Source organism: Xenopus laevis, chromosome 5S (assembly GCF_017654675.1).
Source record: "Xenopus laevis strain J_2021 chromosome 5S, Xenopus_laevis_v10.1, whole genome shotgun sequence".
Lineage (NCBI taxonomy): Eukaryota > Metazoa > Chordata > Amphibia > Anura > Pipidae > Xenopus > Xenopus laevis.
Window position 1 is genome coordinate 36291755 of NC_054380.1, and position 18489 is coordinate 36310243.

General features: G+C 40.5%; 1 protein-coding gene across 3 annotated transcripts in view; it reads left to right on the plus strand.

Moving 5' to 3' along the window:
* Positions 1 to 18489, plus strand: part of akap12.S (A-kinase anchoring protein 12 S homeolog) — a 76006-nt gene that overhangs the window by 36638 nt on the left and 20879 nt on the right. For 2 of the 3 annotated variants that reach the window (XM_041564412.1, XM_041564411.1), the window contains exon 2: positions 3541 to 3679. In XM_041564412.1, the coding sequence (XP_041420346.1) occupies positions 3541 to 3679 (139 nt within the window). Of the gene's footprint in view, positions 1 to 3540; positions 3680 to 8191; positions 8496 to 18489 lie in introns of those variants that run through there. The other variant, XM_041564413.1, reaches the window with a different exon arrangement.

An 18489-nucleotide genomic window follows, 5' to 3' on the forward strand; every position in this document is an offset into this window, starting at 1 on the left:
GTTCAGTTTTTAAAATATGGCATATTCATTTTTAGGGTTTAGTCCTCCTTTAAAGGTGAACCACCCCGTTAAGGTGCAGTAACCTATAGCAATCACTGAGATATTTGCTTTTAAACAGGTAACTAGTAAATGCAACTTGCTTATTACGATTGGTAATATATCTATAGCAAACTTTTCACCTTTTATCACACAATTCCTTCATGTTTTTGTCAGTAGATTGAACCAGTGAGGCTAATATTAATATGGCGAATTTGTTTTAAGATAAAAAAATTAAACTATTGGTTTGTGGAATGAATTACAGAATTTAGGGGGTAATAAAGTGGGTTCTGAAGTCAGAACAGACAATTAAGTGTGAATTTTACAAAATTGTAGGGTGTGGCCCCTTAGTATAATAAATTCCATGTCAGTATGAGTGAAATTAGCTCAAATAAGCACATTTATCAGCATTTTCTGCATTAGACATATATGTTTAAATGGAAGAATGTGAAAACCTCTGCACACTTGTTTATATATATATATATATATATTTATCTTAATCTGCTGCCTCCATTAATCAGATTGTTCTTGACTCAATGCTTCTGTTTGTTATGGGGAAATGATCTAGGTGTTAAAGCGCTTAGCAGAGAGGGAGAAGAATTATGACTGAGTTAAGCTTCACTGCAGTTGTGTCTATGACCAGGAATGAATGGAATGACGCTGGGGTAGATAAAAACAGTTCTTCAAATGATAGCATCACAAGAATGGGATTCTCTGAGGACAAAATACCCACAGTTGTATGAAGCTTACTTCATCTTATTCAATCAATGGTAGATGCCTTCCTGGCTTATTAAATAGGATCCTCTGTGTAGGCTAACATGTGCAGACATTTCAGCTCCTTTCAGCAGATGAGTGGAATGCTGGAAATACCATATTTATATATAGTCACAATATATTAGGATGGCTGTGATTCCTGTAGCAAGACAATTGTACTTTAAAGCTGGAATCTATAGGCCAACATGTGATATAGCGTGTGATGCAGGGGATTCCATTAAAATACTCTCTGTTTTTAAAATAGTCTTTAAAATATTTTTAGTTTGAAAATGCAGTAACCGTAAACAGGCATTATTGCACAATAAAATAATCCCCAAGATTCTCATCATATGATCTGATTGATGTTACCAAGAGACTTGGAATGAGTTCACTTGGAACTTACATTGAGATTTCATCCCTATTTCCCAATCTATTGCACATTTGTAGTCGAAAAGGAAATCACAAAGGCTTTCATGTCAATGTTTTTGTGTGTGTGTGTTTGTTGGATTTAACTGTGGCTTTACACTGAGTTCCCAATATAGTAAAATCTTCTCTGTACTATTCCTTAGTCTGAAGTAGTATGGGGATCTGTAAAATGTGTTGAGGTTAACTGGAACAATCAGTATTCACTTTATTTCTGATATAAAGGGAATCTAATAAATAAATGTTAATAATAAGCAAAAATAATAATAAAGAAAGAAGACCGAAAGAATTACTTTTAAAACACTAAAGATAAAGTAACACACACTATACAGGGCTATTTGTGTTCTGTAAATAATGATGGATGTAGAACAGAAATGTTTAGGTTCAGTAGGGCCATTCAGTCATTACTTATATCTAACAAGATAGGGACATAAGGACAAATGATATTGCATAAGGAAAATGTACTGCAATTCCTGTATAAGTTAACATGTTCTTACAGAGAAGTTTCATAATGTCCCTAATCTCCCTATACTTATATTATATTGTTGAATTTGCCTCTCACAGCAATAGGAAGGAGGCTGTTAGTTTCAGTTAGAATGATTCACATAGAGATCACATTACTGCTTGTATAGTTTACAGTGTACAGATGTGTATTGCAGGTGGAAAGAGCAATTTAAGCCTAATGTCTTCTATTCAGTTTAAATGAGCCCTTTCGCCTTGTGTGTGTTTGATAGGGAATATCACCTGGGCACATCTGATTAAATTATTGGGATTGGAAATTATGTTTACATCTTCAGTGCAGATCCTAGCGAAATTATTTGACTTTAACTTCAAGAAAGTAGATTTTGTACATCTGGGTTACATGTATAAGTTTAGTCATTTTTTTTTTTTGCAAAATGAATTGACTAAAGGGATACTATCATCAGAAAATGACACCCTTTATTATAACAATTTCATTTTTACAAGTCTTAAAGGTGTGTCATTCTTCATATGTATTACTTATGTTTCATACCAGATACTTTCCTGTTCATATTTCTTTCTGGAGGGTTGCTATGATTATTAAGCCAAAGCAACCACATAGTATACAGAACAATGAACAAAATATGTAAATAACGAATAGTAATTTGTCTCAGAATAGGGCTCTATACTTCATACTAAAAGTTGATTTGTGAATGACCCTCTTAAAGTTCAGTGTGGCAGTTTTTTCTATCTCTGTATCTTTTTTTCATCACTTTCTTTTCAAAGGGATCATTAACAATGATCTAGGTAAAAAACAAACCCGATAATGCATTGGATTCTACACACAGTACTGCATTTTTCTCCAGAATTCCAGAATAATAGCAGGATTCTGCAAAATAGCATGTCACAACTTTTTACTAGTGCAAATAAATACTGTATGTAAATTGGCAAATTCTGTTTTTCTAGAATCAGTGTGTGCAGACTGCGTTGTTTCCAATGTGTAGTGTTGTTGTAGCTAGTGTGTGATTCATTAGGTGCAAGTAAGTTTAATGTATAGGTGTATCATGCAAAGGGAGAACCGGAAATAACATCTTCCCAAGGCACATGTTAAATTCAGCTCCCTGTTGCAATCATCCATCAAATTGGCACAGCTACAAAGGAGCATACACTATATTGATGCAAGAACATATGTGTTTGAGTTTTGCTCAATAAGTAAATCTTAAATCAGATACAGCCTTCTGCAAGTAACAGCAAACAACCAAACTTATATAGATACCTGGTCAAAACCTCATTCAGAAACCAAGTGTATTAAAGTGAAATTGCTTCTCTCCTTAGGCTATAAAAGTCTGTAGCCTTTTGGGAATGCTTTGCACTAGTCATTTGAACATTGTTGATTGAAATTTTCTTTCGTTTAGCCATAAGAGCATTAGTGAGGTTGGCCACTGATCTTTCAGCACTTCAATCCAATCCATATTTATTCGGGTTCATATCAGGATTTTGTGCAGGCCAGTCAAGTTTTCCATTTCTAGAGACCATTACACTTACTGCACAAAACAACGGATCAAATGCTCATGATATGTTTCTTACATGGTATTATTCTTCTGAGCTTCAGAGCTTCTTCACATGTTAACAGTAATCTCCAGCTAAAGATATTGCTCTGGTCTCCCCAGCAACTTACTGTCCAGTTCTGTCTAATATTGATCTCTGTGCCAATTCGTATTGTAGCCAGCAGAAGTTAAAGCAGGTAGTGATGTACAGGGTCTAATACATACCTCTAGTTAGCAGTATTGCCCTTTATTCAAACACACTATTCTCAAACACACATTATTTACCTGCAAGCAATCAACAGAAATATTTGTGTGCTTACAGCTTCTTCATAAGAATGGTCAGATTGCCATCATCAATGGGACTACAGAAGGAGGAGCAGAAGAAGAAGAAGAAGAGATAGTAGCTGGGATTCTAACTGAGAATATAAATGTCATTATGAAGGAAAATGATCTTCAAATTGGTAAGCATAAGGTGAATTTGTAACACTTTAGAATATGATTTCCTGTGTGCCAGTTTTGGGAATTTAGTTCACGTCCATCCTCTCAGGGACATCAGTTGCAATCAAATGCCTTGCCTGCTGTTGGCCTCAATATCTGCGCCTCATCTGATAGAAGAATAAATGTCAAAATAAGTGTTACACAGGTATCTGTAAATGTTGCTGCATTTGTGTTATATGCATTTTTCGGTAACCTTCACAAAAATACATGAGTAAGGATTATACTCGGAGGTCACTAAAATTTAAAGTAAGTCCATACAGTTTGTGAAGTCCACACAGCTTTTCCTGTAATCCACCTTGTGTGCTTGCTGATAGGCTGATCCCATGCCTGCCAGTGTATATTCAAGATAGGATGGACAGGAACAGATCTACGCCAGTAGAGAAAACACTATACCCTAATGCACACAGTTACTCACCAAGCAACAACACTGGCCTGTGAGCCACATTAATTACATCATAAAGGAATGATGTCATTATTCTTAAACTGATTTTTAAGTAAACTAATAAATATGAATCTCTAACAGTAATAAACTACTCTTATACTATAGTTCCCATCCTCTCTTGTTTATTTGCCCTAATGCCTTTGGCATACATTTACTGATTATGCATAAAGGGTGCCAAAAAATTAATGGGTGTCAGTGGTGCTACTGAGACTGTAACGCCAATAGGCAGGTGAATTAACATTGAAAATCACTGCTAAGACTTTGCTCTGGGCACAATACTGTTGTCACCTTAGCAAGCAACAAATATCTTTGTGGGGATGGGAAAGCTTTTAGATTGGTTAATAAATGAGGGTCTTTGTATCCCATTAAAGCCCCCTGCTATGTTTGGAAGAACTATGCATGGTATTTATGTTATTTGATTTTCTATGTCACTGCCAGAAATTATTTTATATTTCTAGGTTACAAACCACAGAAATCATCATGCTCATAAAGAGAGCAAAAGGCCAGGAAGAAAAAAGTTGACACAGAGAGAGTGATCATTGTTTTGTTACCGGTGTGAAACCTGCACAGCATATTTCCTCAGCTGAGTCCAGGGGAAATCCTATTCTTTACATTTTCAGGGTGTCCTAGAATATATTCTTGATTTAGCTTGACGTAAACAATATAGTAGAACCCCCATTTTATGTTTTTCAGGGGACCAGAAAAAAATTATGTAAAATCCAGGAAAATGTAAAATCAGGGGAATATATTATGCATAATATATAGGTGGGACCGCAAAACAACAATGTAAAATGAGGGAAAACTTCAGGGGATGTAAATGGGGGTTCTACTGTACTTTAATTGTTAGGGACATTACAGTTGGCCAACTCCAGAATGTAGGTTAGACCAAGCACTGGCATACGGGTGCTTATTGGAGCTGGTCAACACTACGTATGGGTTACATCAAGTGTTGTTCCTTTGTTTGAGATCTTATGAATCCTCCTGGGAGGCATTTTGGTAGCAAAATATGGGGTGAGATTTCTTTTCAAAATGTGGTCAGTTTGACACTTCCAAACCACCCCCCAGATGGAAAACTACTCATCCGAACAATGTAGGTCTCTATAAAAATGTAAAACCCTGCTTCATCTAGAGTAAATTACTTATTTTCATAAACATATACCTTTTTAGTAATATGTCTGTTGGTTTTATATTCATTCTGTGGTGTAGTTTTCCTTTAAAGGGGCTGTTCACCTTCCAACACCTTATTCAGTTCAGTTGTTTTTAGATTCAGTTCATTTGAAATAAAGACTTTTTTCAGTTACTTTCTATCTTCTATTTGTGACAGTTTTTTTTCTAATATTGCAGTTTAAACTTAAAAATGTCACCTTATTTCTAAAACAGCTGGGGAGGGGGAGGGTCAACAACTATATTTGTCCCTGCTGGGCAGAATCCTTGAGTTTCAGCTGCTAAAAACTGTTATACTTGAGACAATAGTTGATAATATTCCACAGATGCTGCTGAGAAATATATCAATTAATGTAGCAAATTGTAACAGTTCAGTGTCTGCATCTGGATTACTGAGCTGCCAGACTGAGACTCCAGACACGAACATTCAAATTTAAGCTTCAAATTTGGTTAATAGAAAAGGAAAGGAGTTGCAAAAAGTCTTTATTTTTAGTGAAAAATGTGAAAACAACTGAACTGAAAAAATTATGAACAACCACTTTTAAGAGACTGTAGTTATAGAAGTCGTGGAAGGTGCACAGTATAGAAGCCTCCATGCAAGATATTCTGCTACAATACTACAAACTGATTTAAGTATAATTTAGTACAATAAGCTGCTAGTAAGTGATATGGGCTATATGCAATAAAAGGGTCTAAGTTTGCACAGGAGCAGTAACCCATAGCAACAAATAAGATGTTTGCTTTTTAACAGATGACCAGTAAATTCTACCTGCTGAAAGTACAAACAGAAAAGGGAAATATTGCAATAAATCCATTTAAATAAAAATATTTCTAGTGTTGCTCACTGCCATGTTACAATCTAACTTTGGGGGGTTCTGGGGTTTCGGTAACGTGTCTCTCCTGCCTGCTCCAAAGGCTGAAAAAAGCCGTTTTAACCAGTTAAACTGGGTGACCGAGGTGGCAACATTACCTAAACTTGGGAAATGGGATTCTGTCATCATTTTTATGATGTAGTTTGTATAAACAACAGGCCCGGACTGGCAATCTGTGGGTTCTGGCAAATGCCAGAGGGGCTGCTATAAGGTGCCATAGAAAGTCAGTATTTAGTGGGCTGGTGGCGGTTGTTTGGGCCTCTGTGTGGGCTTATTGGGCCTCTGTGTACCTGAAATGCCAGGGCCTATTTTAATTCTCAGTCATGACCTGATAAACAATGTAATTTAATCTACAATATACAATTTGATTCCTCAACCAGCAAGTGTATTGGTGTGTAGGCAGCCATCTTGGTTCATATTGCCTGGTCATGTGCTTTCAGAAAGAGTCAGCACTTTAGGATGGAACTGCTTTCTGGCAGGCTGTTGTTTTTCCTACTCAATGTAACTGAATGGGTCACAGTGGGACCTGTATATCACTATTAAGTGCTGTTCTTAGATCTACCAGGCAGCTGTTATCTTGTGTCAGGGAGCTGCTATCTGGTTACCTTCCCATTCTTCTGTTGTTATGTTGCTGAAGTTTATCAGAGCACAAGTCACATGACTGGGTAACTGACAAAATGTCTAGCCCCATCACAGATTTCAAAATTAAATATAAAAAAAATCAGTTTGCTCTTTTGAGAAATGGATTTCAGTGCAGAATTCTGCTGGCCTAGCACTATAAACTGATGAGTTTTGGAAAAAAAAAATCCCATGGCAGTAATCCCTTTAATTTGTATCTTGGGCACAACAGGGACAACAGACTTTTTATGGATATATGTACAGGTATAGGATCCGTTATCTGGAAACCCATTATCCAGAAAGCCCCAAATAACGGAAAAGCCATTACTCCATTTTATCAAAATAATCCACATTTTTAAAAATGATTTCCTTTTTCTCTGTAATAATAAAAAAGTGCCTTTTACTTGATCCCAACTAAGATATAATTAATCCTTATTGGAAGCAAAGCCAGAATATTGGGTTTATTTAATGTTTACATGATTTTCTAGTAGACTTAAGGTATGCAGATCCAAATTATGAAAAGCTCCATTATCGGGAAAACCCCAGGTCCTGAGCATTCTGGATAACAGGTCCCATACCTGTACTGTTATATGAGACATCTTGGAAAATGTTCTGGGACATATTTTCTATATAGGCAGGCAATGGCCCATCCTAGAGAGACAGCTTTAGGGTGTCTATATATAAAAATGCTTTGCAAAATAAAACATCCACACCTAGAGTATGGCGCGTGCACGACCTAGGGGTGGGTTTAGGTCTGATGACTAAGGCGGCATTGGACCTAAATACAGCCCTCACTATGAGACATATTTTAGTGCCAAACTGATAGTGGCTTATTATTATTTTTAAAAATGTACATTTTCTTTCTCTCTTTCATGTTTTTTCATTTTTTTCTCGCTCTTTTTCTCTTTTTTCAATGTTAGGCATATCCTGCATTCTGCAATGTATAAACTCTTTTAGGTATTAGGTTATCCCAAACAAAGCCTTGAGTTTATTTTTTTTGCTTTGTTTTCTTTAGCACCACACATGGTGATTTATAGACAGGGAGGGAAAAATCCCTTTCATGGCGTTTTGATTTTCAGATCCACATTGAAAGCAAGTCACTGGGCAATAGAAAAAGGTAATTGCAATTTACATTACAATGCTGAGAGGAAGAGTCTATTCATACCAAATGCACGCAAAGTTAAGGCAGTTCATGTTTAGTTAATGCTAATTCTGCATTTTGGGAATAAAGTAATGGACTGGCTACAAAGACTGGGTGAATCATAGCTAAGCCACCTTTGGTCAGAACAATTTTAAATACTCTCCATGGGGTCTGGGGGCTGGCAGACAATGGAACAGGGTGGGGCTGAAGGAAGGAGGTGTGTATCCCACTCCAGTCAACTCACAGCCAGAAAAAGCTGTTTAAGTGGGATGCGAGGAAATTCTTCCCCTTCATTTCACAGAGGCCAGGGAGAAAAGCAGAGGGGACTACACTGGCATATCTTGTTTTCCTCTTTCCAAGTAGCTGGGATTCTTATGTAATTCGTGTGCTGGACATCTGAGCCTGCTCTTCTATAGCAGAGGAACTAATTACTTGTAATCCTGAATAGAGCTGAATTGCCTTGAAATTAGGGGCACCAAGGCACAAACTAAGATATCAGTAGAGGAAGCAAATAATCATGCTTGGCACAATAACCTTAACCGGTAAGAGTTAACCAGTAATCTTTGTGCTTGTATATATGTGTTTCCTAAATTCTTTCTATTCATGGGTTTGTAGGGGATTATTATCTACTAGGAACCATGGTAGTATGGCAAATGATGGGGGCACTCCAAAGTTGTTTAACTTACATTTATAGTCTTGTGGTACTGGCTCCATAGCTGCTGGCTTTGGCATTCCTCTCGAGTAACTTGCTGTTCATGTTAAATTAGCTGTAATATTCCTAATTATGACTGCAACTTCCACTTTAGATCCATGCCAGAGATATAGTACTCTAACCAACATCACTTTGGAGGTGACAGAGATGTGCATTTTTCCTCTAGGTTTAGGGGATTTTTGACTGTTCATTTGATGCTTTTTATGCACGTGTGTCTGGATTTATAGGGTTGGATAACATTTCTGGTCAAATCTCCAGTTGAATGGAATCACGTCAATTGCTTACTGCTATGAGAATCTGCACAATGTGTTTAATGGATTCTCCTAAATGTAATTGTATGCTGTGAGTTCTACGCTTCAATAAAATGGGTCAGAAATGAAGTTTTCATGGGAGGGGCGGGGTGCTTAATTAACATTTTCGGAGGTTAGTTTTTCCTCCTATAGGGTCATATCGTCTATTGTTTTATCTAAAGGTTTAAAAAAAGAATGTGCAAGCTGTTGCAAACGTGAAAAGAATGAAACATGTAATAGTTGTATATAGATTATATGAGACACCTTCACGTGGATAGAATTGCAAGATCTCCGATTTTGCTCAAAAGTGCCTCAAAATCCCTTTAAATTTTGTGATGTGTGGTGTGTTGTTGGCTCCATCTGTTGGCCACAAATAATCTATCTTTTCTGTTCCTGAATTGTGTGTATTGTTTTTAGTATACCTCACTACTGCACATGATAAGGATATTAGGCACTAAGGAGTTATGTGATCATGTACAGGAATGAGGATGTAGTCCAGCTGATTTATGCAGTCTCGGGAACTACTACTTCATGCTTTTAGTCAGGGGACTCAGAGGTGACATTTTTACATTGGCAGTGACCAGTCTGAGCTGCAGTGGAATTGTAAATTTCAATATCCTGATACTGTGAGCTGTATTTTTGTATTCAATGAGAGATCTCATGTCAATAGTGATGGGCCAATTTCTGCGCAGGTCCAGTCCAGGGAGTTCACCGACGACATCTTCTTCCACGCGATCTTCTTCCTGCTGTGAACGGCGTTTTGGATCATGCGCAGTAGGATCATTTCGCTGGTACGGATCTACTGCGCATGCGCCAAAAGTCACGCGCATGCGCAGTAGATCATACCGGCGAAATGATCCTACTGCGCATGCGCCGTTCAAAGCAGGAAGAAGATCGCGTGGAAGAATATGTCGTCTGTGAACTCCCTGGACTGGACCTGCGCAGAAGTGTAAGTAGCAAGTTAGGGGCATTTGCCCAGCGGGACGGGTAGGCCAGGGGGGAGGAGGGAGGGTGGGCAACAAACGGGAGGGGGGGTGGGGGGTTTGCGCCGACTAGGTTTCCTTCCCCTTTAAGAGCAGCATCTCTCTGACTGTTTATATCTTCTGCACTTATAGCTCTGAACCTTAAAATAATGTTGCAAGCCAGCTGATTAACAGACCAGGAGGAGATCGGACTTTTGTAACATTGTAAGAGTCAGACACAGGGAAGAAGAAACGGATAAACAAACAATGCATTCATCTTTTTCAAAATAATTTGAAAACCAAGGAAATCTTTAAATACATGTTGGAAATTTGTTAATGAGAATCTTTCAGTGGAGTATCCCTTTAACATCACTTTGGGCCAATATTCATTTGGTATGCTGCACTTTGATATTTAAACAAATATTATGGATTTTTAATTCAAATTCACTTTTAATTTGCTACGCTGGGGGTACACATGAAAATATCTGCCTGCCTGGCCTGATGGATAGTTTACACCCACAGTGAGCCTGTTTATTATTCAGTTGAGTACACATACAGGGATGAAATTATAATTGGTCAAATTAATTTACTGTGTATACTCTCCCTGTGTGGGCTCAAACACAAACCTTTATGGACCCAGATTTACAGACCTACTGCAATTACATTATATATGCTAAATAAACAAAGGCAACCAAAAAAACTTGCCCCCTGGGAATATCATCTTTGAGTTCTTAATATTTACCTTGGTAGATGTATTTATTGTAGAAATGATTATTTCTTTAGAAAGTGCTCAGAATCAAAAATAGTGAGTAAACATTTGCATGAAGCGGGCGTGTCTGGGGCAGGCTGGAAGTTGTAACTGTACTCACGCAGAACAGCACAAAGAATGTATCTGTTCCTTTTTATTAAGATTATAGTAAACTACTCTGTTATACCACATTACCAAAACAAATTCATGGTTCTGAGTCTTAATATTCGGGCATATTGGTTTCATGCCAACTGACTGACTGGTGATTTGCAAAAGGAAAACAATTAGATGGTTTGCAACTCAATGTGAGCTGTGACTTGGGCAGATAGTTTTCCAACTGTTCCATTAAATTTCTATTTCTATTGTAGTAAGGATCCTATAGCATATGTGTAATATTTTGTCGGTTGCTCACACTCGTGTTGAATTGCTGTGTTCGTTCATGCAGAGGAAGTCTCCTAGTGGTGCTACAGCTGTGGTTTACTTGTTAATGGCTTTACAATGCTACTTGTTTTAGTGGTCCTTATGGGAAAGCAAGAAGGACAACATGCGAAAATCATTTGAGACTTGTGGTGGAATGAAAACGAACTCTGCTAGTTCCAGTTTTGGCAGCAAGACTGATGGGTCCCTTGAGCATACAGTTGTGATGAATGTACATTTACAGCAGTTCATAAGTATATATATATATATATATATATATATATATATATATATATATATATATATATATATATATATATATATATATATATATATATATATATATACACATGCCCAAACCTATACTACTCATTATTAATGCCATGAAGATAATCCACAGCATGCATGTTTTACTGTAGAAGCAACTGACAATATATATATATATTGCATTATACACGGAGAGGTATAGCTTACCAAAATCCATTTAAATTTACAGCTTTTATTGGAGCCATTCATCTAACATTTTCCTAGGCCACTCTCCAATATGTAAAAAAAAAAAATGGATGGTTTTCCTCACTCTCTGTTGGAGTTCCTCAAGGCTCTGTTCTTGGCCCCCTGCTGTTCTCGCTCTATACAACTTCACTAGGAAAACTCATTCAGTCATTTGGACTTCAGTATCACCTTTATGCTGATGACACCCAACTCTACTAGTCTACTCCTGATCTTTCTAATTCTGTCCTTTCCCAAGTCACAGACTGTCTCTCTGCTGTCTCCTCCTGGATGTCACAGCGCCACCTGAAACTGAACCTTTCTAAAACAGAACTCATTATATTTCCTCCAAGATCTTCCCCTGTCCCTCAGATATCACTCACCGTAAACAACACCACCTTTCATTCCACCACACAGGCACGCTGCCTAGGAGTCATCTTAGACTCTCATCTGTCTTTTTCACCACACATTCAAACACTTGCAAAATCTTGCCGTATTCAACTGCGCAACATTGCTCGAATATGACCCTATCTCAGTTCAGAATCAACTAAAACACTGATTCAGTCTCTCATCATCTCCCGCTAGGGATGTCGCGGACTGTTCGCCGGCGAACTTGTTCGCGCGAACATCGGCTGTTCGCGTCCGCCGCAGCGTTTTTTCATTCTGCCTGTGTGTGCTTGGAAGAGCTAGTGTAGGGAGAGAGCTGCTAGTGATTTCACTGATTTGAGGGACAGTTGATAGTAAGTTTGCTGGCTAGTAATCTACTTGATACTGCTCTGTATTGGAGGGACAGAAGTCTGCAGGGATTTGAGGGACATTTTAGGGTAGCTTTGCTGGCTAGTAATCTACCTTCTACTGCAGTGCTCTGTATGTAGCTGCCTGCTGTGGGCACTGATCTCTTCTGATCTCATCTGCTGACTGCTGTAATAACCCAATAGTCCTTGTAAGGACTGCTTTTATTTTCTTTTTTGTTGTTTTACTTTGCTACTTTAACAGCCAAGTGCTATTAGTCTAGCAGTGTTGGGGAGTGGGACTGGTGTGCTACTGTGCTGCTCCTAGTAGTTAAGCAGCACCAACCCGAGAATATTTTTTTTTTAATATACATATAATTTTTTTTTTATTTTACTTATCTTACTGTTCTTTAAGGTGTCCAGTGCTGTTTGCTGTTCTTCATAGTAGTGCACCAATAGTAGTGCACTTGCAGGCATTATTTGCCCAGTGGCCATCTAGCTGTGTGAGCTTGTTCACATTCTGTCTAAATATCAATAATAATACCGTCTCCAGAAACACCACCTGAGTGACGTTTTTCAAGCAGCAATAATATATTCCGTATCCACCACTGCTGTAGTGTATACGTTGACCTTGTAGGCATTATTTGCCCAGTGTGTTCTTCATTTTCAAACCACTGCCATCTAGCTCTGTGAGCTTGTTCACATTCTGTCTAAATATCAATAATAATACCGTCTCCAGAAACACCACCCGAGTGACGTTTTTCAGGCAGCAATAATATATTCCGTATCCACTGCTGTAGTAGTGTATACGTTGACCTTGTAGGCCTTGTTTGCCCAGTGTGTTCTTCTTCTTCTTCATTTTCAAACAACTCCCATCTAGCTGTGTGAGCTTGTTCACATTTTGTCTAAATATCAATAATAATACCGTCTCTAGAAACACCACCCGAGTGACGTTTTTCAAGCAGCAATAATATATTCCGTATCCACCACTGCTGTAGTGTATACGTTGACCTTGTAGGCATTATTTGCCCAGTGTGTTCTTCATTTTCAAACCACTGCCACTTAGCTGTGTGAGCTTGTTCACATTCTGTCTAAATATCAATAATAATACCGTCTCCAGAAACACCACCTGAGTGACGTTTTTCAAGCAGCAATAATATATTCCGTATCCACCACTGCTGTAGTGTATACGTTGACCTTGTAGGCATTATTTGCCCAGTGTGTTCTTCATTTTCAAACCACTGCCACTTAGCTGTGTGAGCTTTTTCACATTCTGTCTAAATATCAATAATAATACCGTCTCCAGAAACACCACCTGAGTGACGTTTTTCAAGCAGCAATAATATATTCCGTATCCACCACTGCTGTAGTGTATACGTTGACCTTGTAGGCATTATTTGTCCAGTGTGTTCTTCATTTTCAAACCACTGCCACTTAGCTGTGTGAGCTTTTTCACATTCTGTCTAAATATCAATAATAATACCGTCTCCAGAAACACCACCTGAGTGACGTTTTTCAAGCAGCAATAATATATTCCGTATCCACCACTGCTGTAGTGTATACGTTGACCTTGTAGGCATTATTTGCCCAGTGTGTTCTTCATTTTCAAACCACTGCCACTTAGCTGTGTGAGCTTGTTCACATTCTGTCTAAATATCAATAATAATACCGTCTCCAGAAACACCACCTGAGTGACGTTTTTCAAGCAGCAATAATATATTCCGTATCCACCACTGCTGTAGTGTATACGTTGACCTTGTAGGCATTATTTGCCCAGTGTGTTCTTCATTTTCAAACCACTGCCACTTAGCTGTGTGAGCTTTTTCACATTCTGTCTAAATATCAATAATAATACCGTCTCCAGAAACACCACCTGAGTGACGTTTTTCAAGCAGCAATAATATATTCCGTATCCACCACTGCTGTAGTGTATACGTTGACCTTGTAGGCATTATTTGCCCAGTGTGTTCTTCATTTTCAAACCACTCCCATCTAGCTCTGTGAGCTTGTTCACATTCTGTCTAAATATCAATAATAATACCGTCTCCAGAAACACCACCTGAGTTGTTGTTGTTTTTGTTTTAAAAATAATGCCAGGCAAAGGCAGGCCGCCACGCAGAGGCACTAGGGGCCGTGCTGCTATGCTATCCTGTGGCCCTAGGAAATTGCCCAGTTTTAAAAAGGCAATGACCCTGAACTCCCAAAATGCTGAAGAGGTAGTTGACTGGCTTACACAGCACACCCCATCCTCTACCGTTTCTAACTTTACCACAACATCCTCATCCTCCACTGCTATGGGCCACCCCACGTAACACTTCCTCCACCACCGGCGCCCCTTCTTCACTGGAGTCAGAGGAGTTATTTTCACATGAATTTCTTGAACTGAGTGATGCGCAACCATTATTAGCAGAAGAAGATGAAGGAGATGAGGACGTTACACCAGATTTAATTCTGGCAGAGAACACAACAGAGATGGACATAATGAGTGATGACGAGGAGGTCCCCGCTGCTGCTTCCTTCTGTGAGCTGTTAGAAGAAATTGATGCATCTGAGGAGAATGATGATGAGGAGATTGATGTTTTGTGGGTGCCCAGTAGAAGAGAGCAAGAGGAGGATAGTTCAGATGGAGAGACGGAGAGTCAGAGAGGCAGGAGGAGAATAAGACTTAGAAGAAGCAGGGAGGACAGCTCGCAGGGAACAGTAGGGCAACAACATGTATCGGCACCTGTGGTCAGCCGGCCAACGCACCCGCCATTGCCGCCAACGCCGCCGACTTCTACTTTTACCCCCAGATTGCCAGCCTCAAAAAGGTCAGCAGTGTGGGATTTTTTTAATGTGTGTGCCTCTGACAAAAGCGTTGTAATTTGCAATGAGTGCAGTCAGAAACTGAGTCTTGGGAAGCCCAACAGCCACATAGGTACAACTTCTATGCGAAGGCACATGAACGGCAAGCAAAAAGCACTTTGGGAGCAACACCTCAAAGGCAACAGGCAAACTAAAAGCCACCCTCCTTCTGGTCCAGCATCTTACTGCTCTACCTCTGCTGTCCTTGACCCGTCTGAACCACCCTCCACTCCGCCTTCCACCTTGACCACCAGTTCCCATTCCCAGTCATCTGCCCCAAGCCAAGTTTCTGTGAGGGCCATGTTTGAGCGTAAGAAGCCAATGTCTGCGAGTCACCCCCTTGCCCGGCGTCTGACAGCTGGCTTGTCTGCACTCTTAGCCCGCCAGCTTTTACCATACCAGCTGGTGGACTCTGAGGCCTTCCGCAAATTTGTAGCAATTGGGGACACCGCAGTGGAAGGTACCCAGCCGCAATTTTTTTTCAAAAAATGGAATACCACACCTGTACCACCATGTGCAGAGCCAAGTCACCGCATCTCTGTCACTTAGTGTTGGGCCAAAGGTCCATATGACTACTGACGCATGGTCCTCCAAGCATGGTCAGGGCAGGTATGTCACCTACACTGCCCACTGGGTGAACTTGGTCATGGCTGGGAAGCAGGAAATGTGTGGCTCAACAACGACAGTGGAGTTGGTGTCACCGCCACGGATTGCACGCGGTTCTGCCACCACCTCTACTCCTCCTTCGCTCTCTACCTCGTCTTCTTCCTCTTCTTCGTCCTCTGCTGCTGGGTCCTCCTCCTCCTCCACACCTGTGCACCCCCAGCTCCCCCTAGGCTATTCGACGTGCCAGGTACGCCGTTGTCATGCTGTCTTGGGGATGACGTGCCTGGAAAGCAAAAACCATACCGGATCTGTACTCCTGTCATCTCTGCAGTCACAGGCCGATCGGTGGCTGACCCCACACCAACTGAAGATCGGAAAAGTGGTGTGTGACAATGGAAGCAATCTGTTGGCAGCACTGAGACTGGGCAATTTAACACATGTGCCCTGCATGGCACATGTTCTGAATTTAATAGTACAACGTTTTGTCTCAAAGTACCCAGGATTCCAGGACGTTCTCAGGCAGTCCAGGAAGGTGTCGGCCCATTTCAGACGTTCCTATACAGCCATGGCACGCCTTGCTGACATTCAGCAGCGGTACAACATGCCAGTCAGGCGTTTGATTTGCGACAGCCAGACTCGCTGGAATTCAACGCTCCTCATGTTGGAACGTCTGCTGCAACAACAAAGAGCCGTCAACGAATACCTGTTTGAACTGGGTGGTAGGACTGGATCTGCAGAGCTGGGGATTTTTTTCCCCCGTTACTGGGTGCTTATGCGCGATGCCTGCAGGCTCATGCGCCCTTTTGAAGAGGTTACAAATATGGTCAGTCGCACCGAAGGCACCATCAGCGACCTAATACCCTTTGCTTTCTTCCTGGAGCGTGCCGTGCGACGAGTGACAGATGAGGCTGTAGACCAGCGTGACGAGGAGCAGGAAGCGCACGATTTCTGGTCGGAATCACCAGAACGAACCCAGGCACCTGCTGCAACGCAGGGAGAGGTGTCAGAAGTGGAGTCAGAGGAGGAAGGTGGCTTTGTGGAGGAGGAGGACCAACAGGAGCAGGCTTCCCAGGGGGCTGGTGGTGACCTTTTGGGGACCCCTGGTCTTGTACGTGGCTGGGGGGAGGAGACCGTGGATGATGCAGTCCTTGATAACGAGGAAGCGGAGATGGATACCTCTGCATCCAACCTTGTGAGAATGGGGTCTTTCATGCTGTCATGCCTGTTGAAGGACCCCCGTATCAAGAGGCTTAAGGAGAAGGACCTGTACTGGGTCGCGACTCTACTAGACCCTCGGTACAAGCATAAAGTGGCAGAAATGTTACCAACATACCACAAGTCTGAAAGGATGCTGCATTTACAAACCAGCCTGCAAAACATGTTGTACAATGCTTTTAAGGGTGATGTCACTTCAGGAACTCATCAACATTCCAGGGGCAGAGGTGCCAGTAATCCTGCCACGAGCGCACCTGCAAGGACAAAGCACTTTGGCCACTCTGTAACGTCAGACATGCAAATGTTTTTCAGCCCAAGGCAGCAGCAGAACCCTTCGGGATCCACCCTCAAAGAACGCCTCGACCGGCAGGTAGCGGACTACCTGGCATTAACTGCAGATATCGACACTCTGAGGAGCGATGAACCCCTGGACTACTGGGTGCGCAGGCTTGATCTGTGGCCAGAGCTGTCACAATTTGCCATGAACCTCTTGTCTTGCCCCGCCTCAAGTGTCCTCTCAGAAAGGACCTTCAGTGCAGCAGGAGGGATTGTAACTGAGAAGAGAACTCGCCTAGGTCACAAAAGTGTGGATTACCTGACCTTTATTAAAATGAATGAGGGGTGGATCTCAGAGGGTTACTGCACGCCGGAAGACTTGTTCTGGCCTCTGTGCTTCAGTGGCTGCGACCAAAAAAAACAGAATATTTTCAACATTTATATGGCATATTTTTCCTGGCCTCTGTGCTTCAGTGGCTGCGACCAAAAAAATTGAATATTTTCAGCATTTATATGGCATATTTTTTCTGGCCTCTGTGCTTCAGTGGCTGCGACTAAAAAAAACTGAATATTTTCAGCATTTATATGGCATATTTTTTCTGGCCTCTGTGCTTCAGTGGCTGTGACAAAAAAATGAATATTTTCAGCATTTATATGGCATATTTTTTCTGGCCTCTGTGCTTCAGTGGCTGCGACTAAAAAAAACAGAATATTTTCAGCATTTATATGGCATATTTTTCCTGGCCTCTGTGCTTCAGTGGCTGCGACCAAAAAAACAGAATATTTTCAGCATTTATATGGCATATTTTTCCTGGCCTCTGTGCTTCAGTGGCTGTGACCAAAAAAATTTATATTGTTAGCATTTATATGGCATATTTTTCCTGGCCTCTGTGCTGCAGTGGCTGCGACCAAAAAAAAACAGAATATTTTCAGCATTTATATGGCATATTTTTTTCTGGCCTCTGTGCTTCAGTGTCTGCGACAAAAAAAAATTATATTGTTAGCATTTATATGGCATATTTTTCCTGGCCTCTGTGCTGCAGTGGCTGCGACAAAAAAAAAATTAATATTGTTTGCATTTATATGGCATATTTTTTCTGGCCTCTGTGCTGCAGTGGCTGCCACAAAAAAAATTAATATTTTCAGCATTTATATGGCATATTGTTTCTGGACTTCTGGTTCAGTGGCTGCGACAAAAAAATCATAATTTTTCAGGAAAGTACACATGCCTAATTTTTCAGGGTTC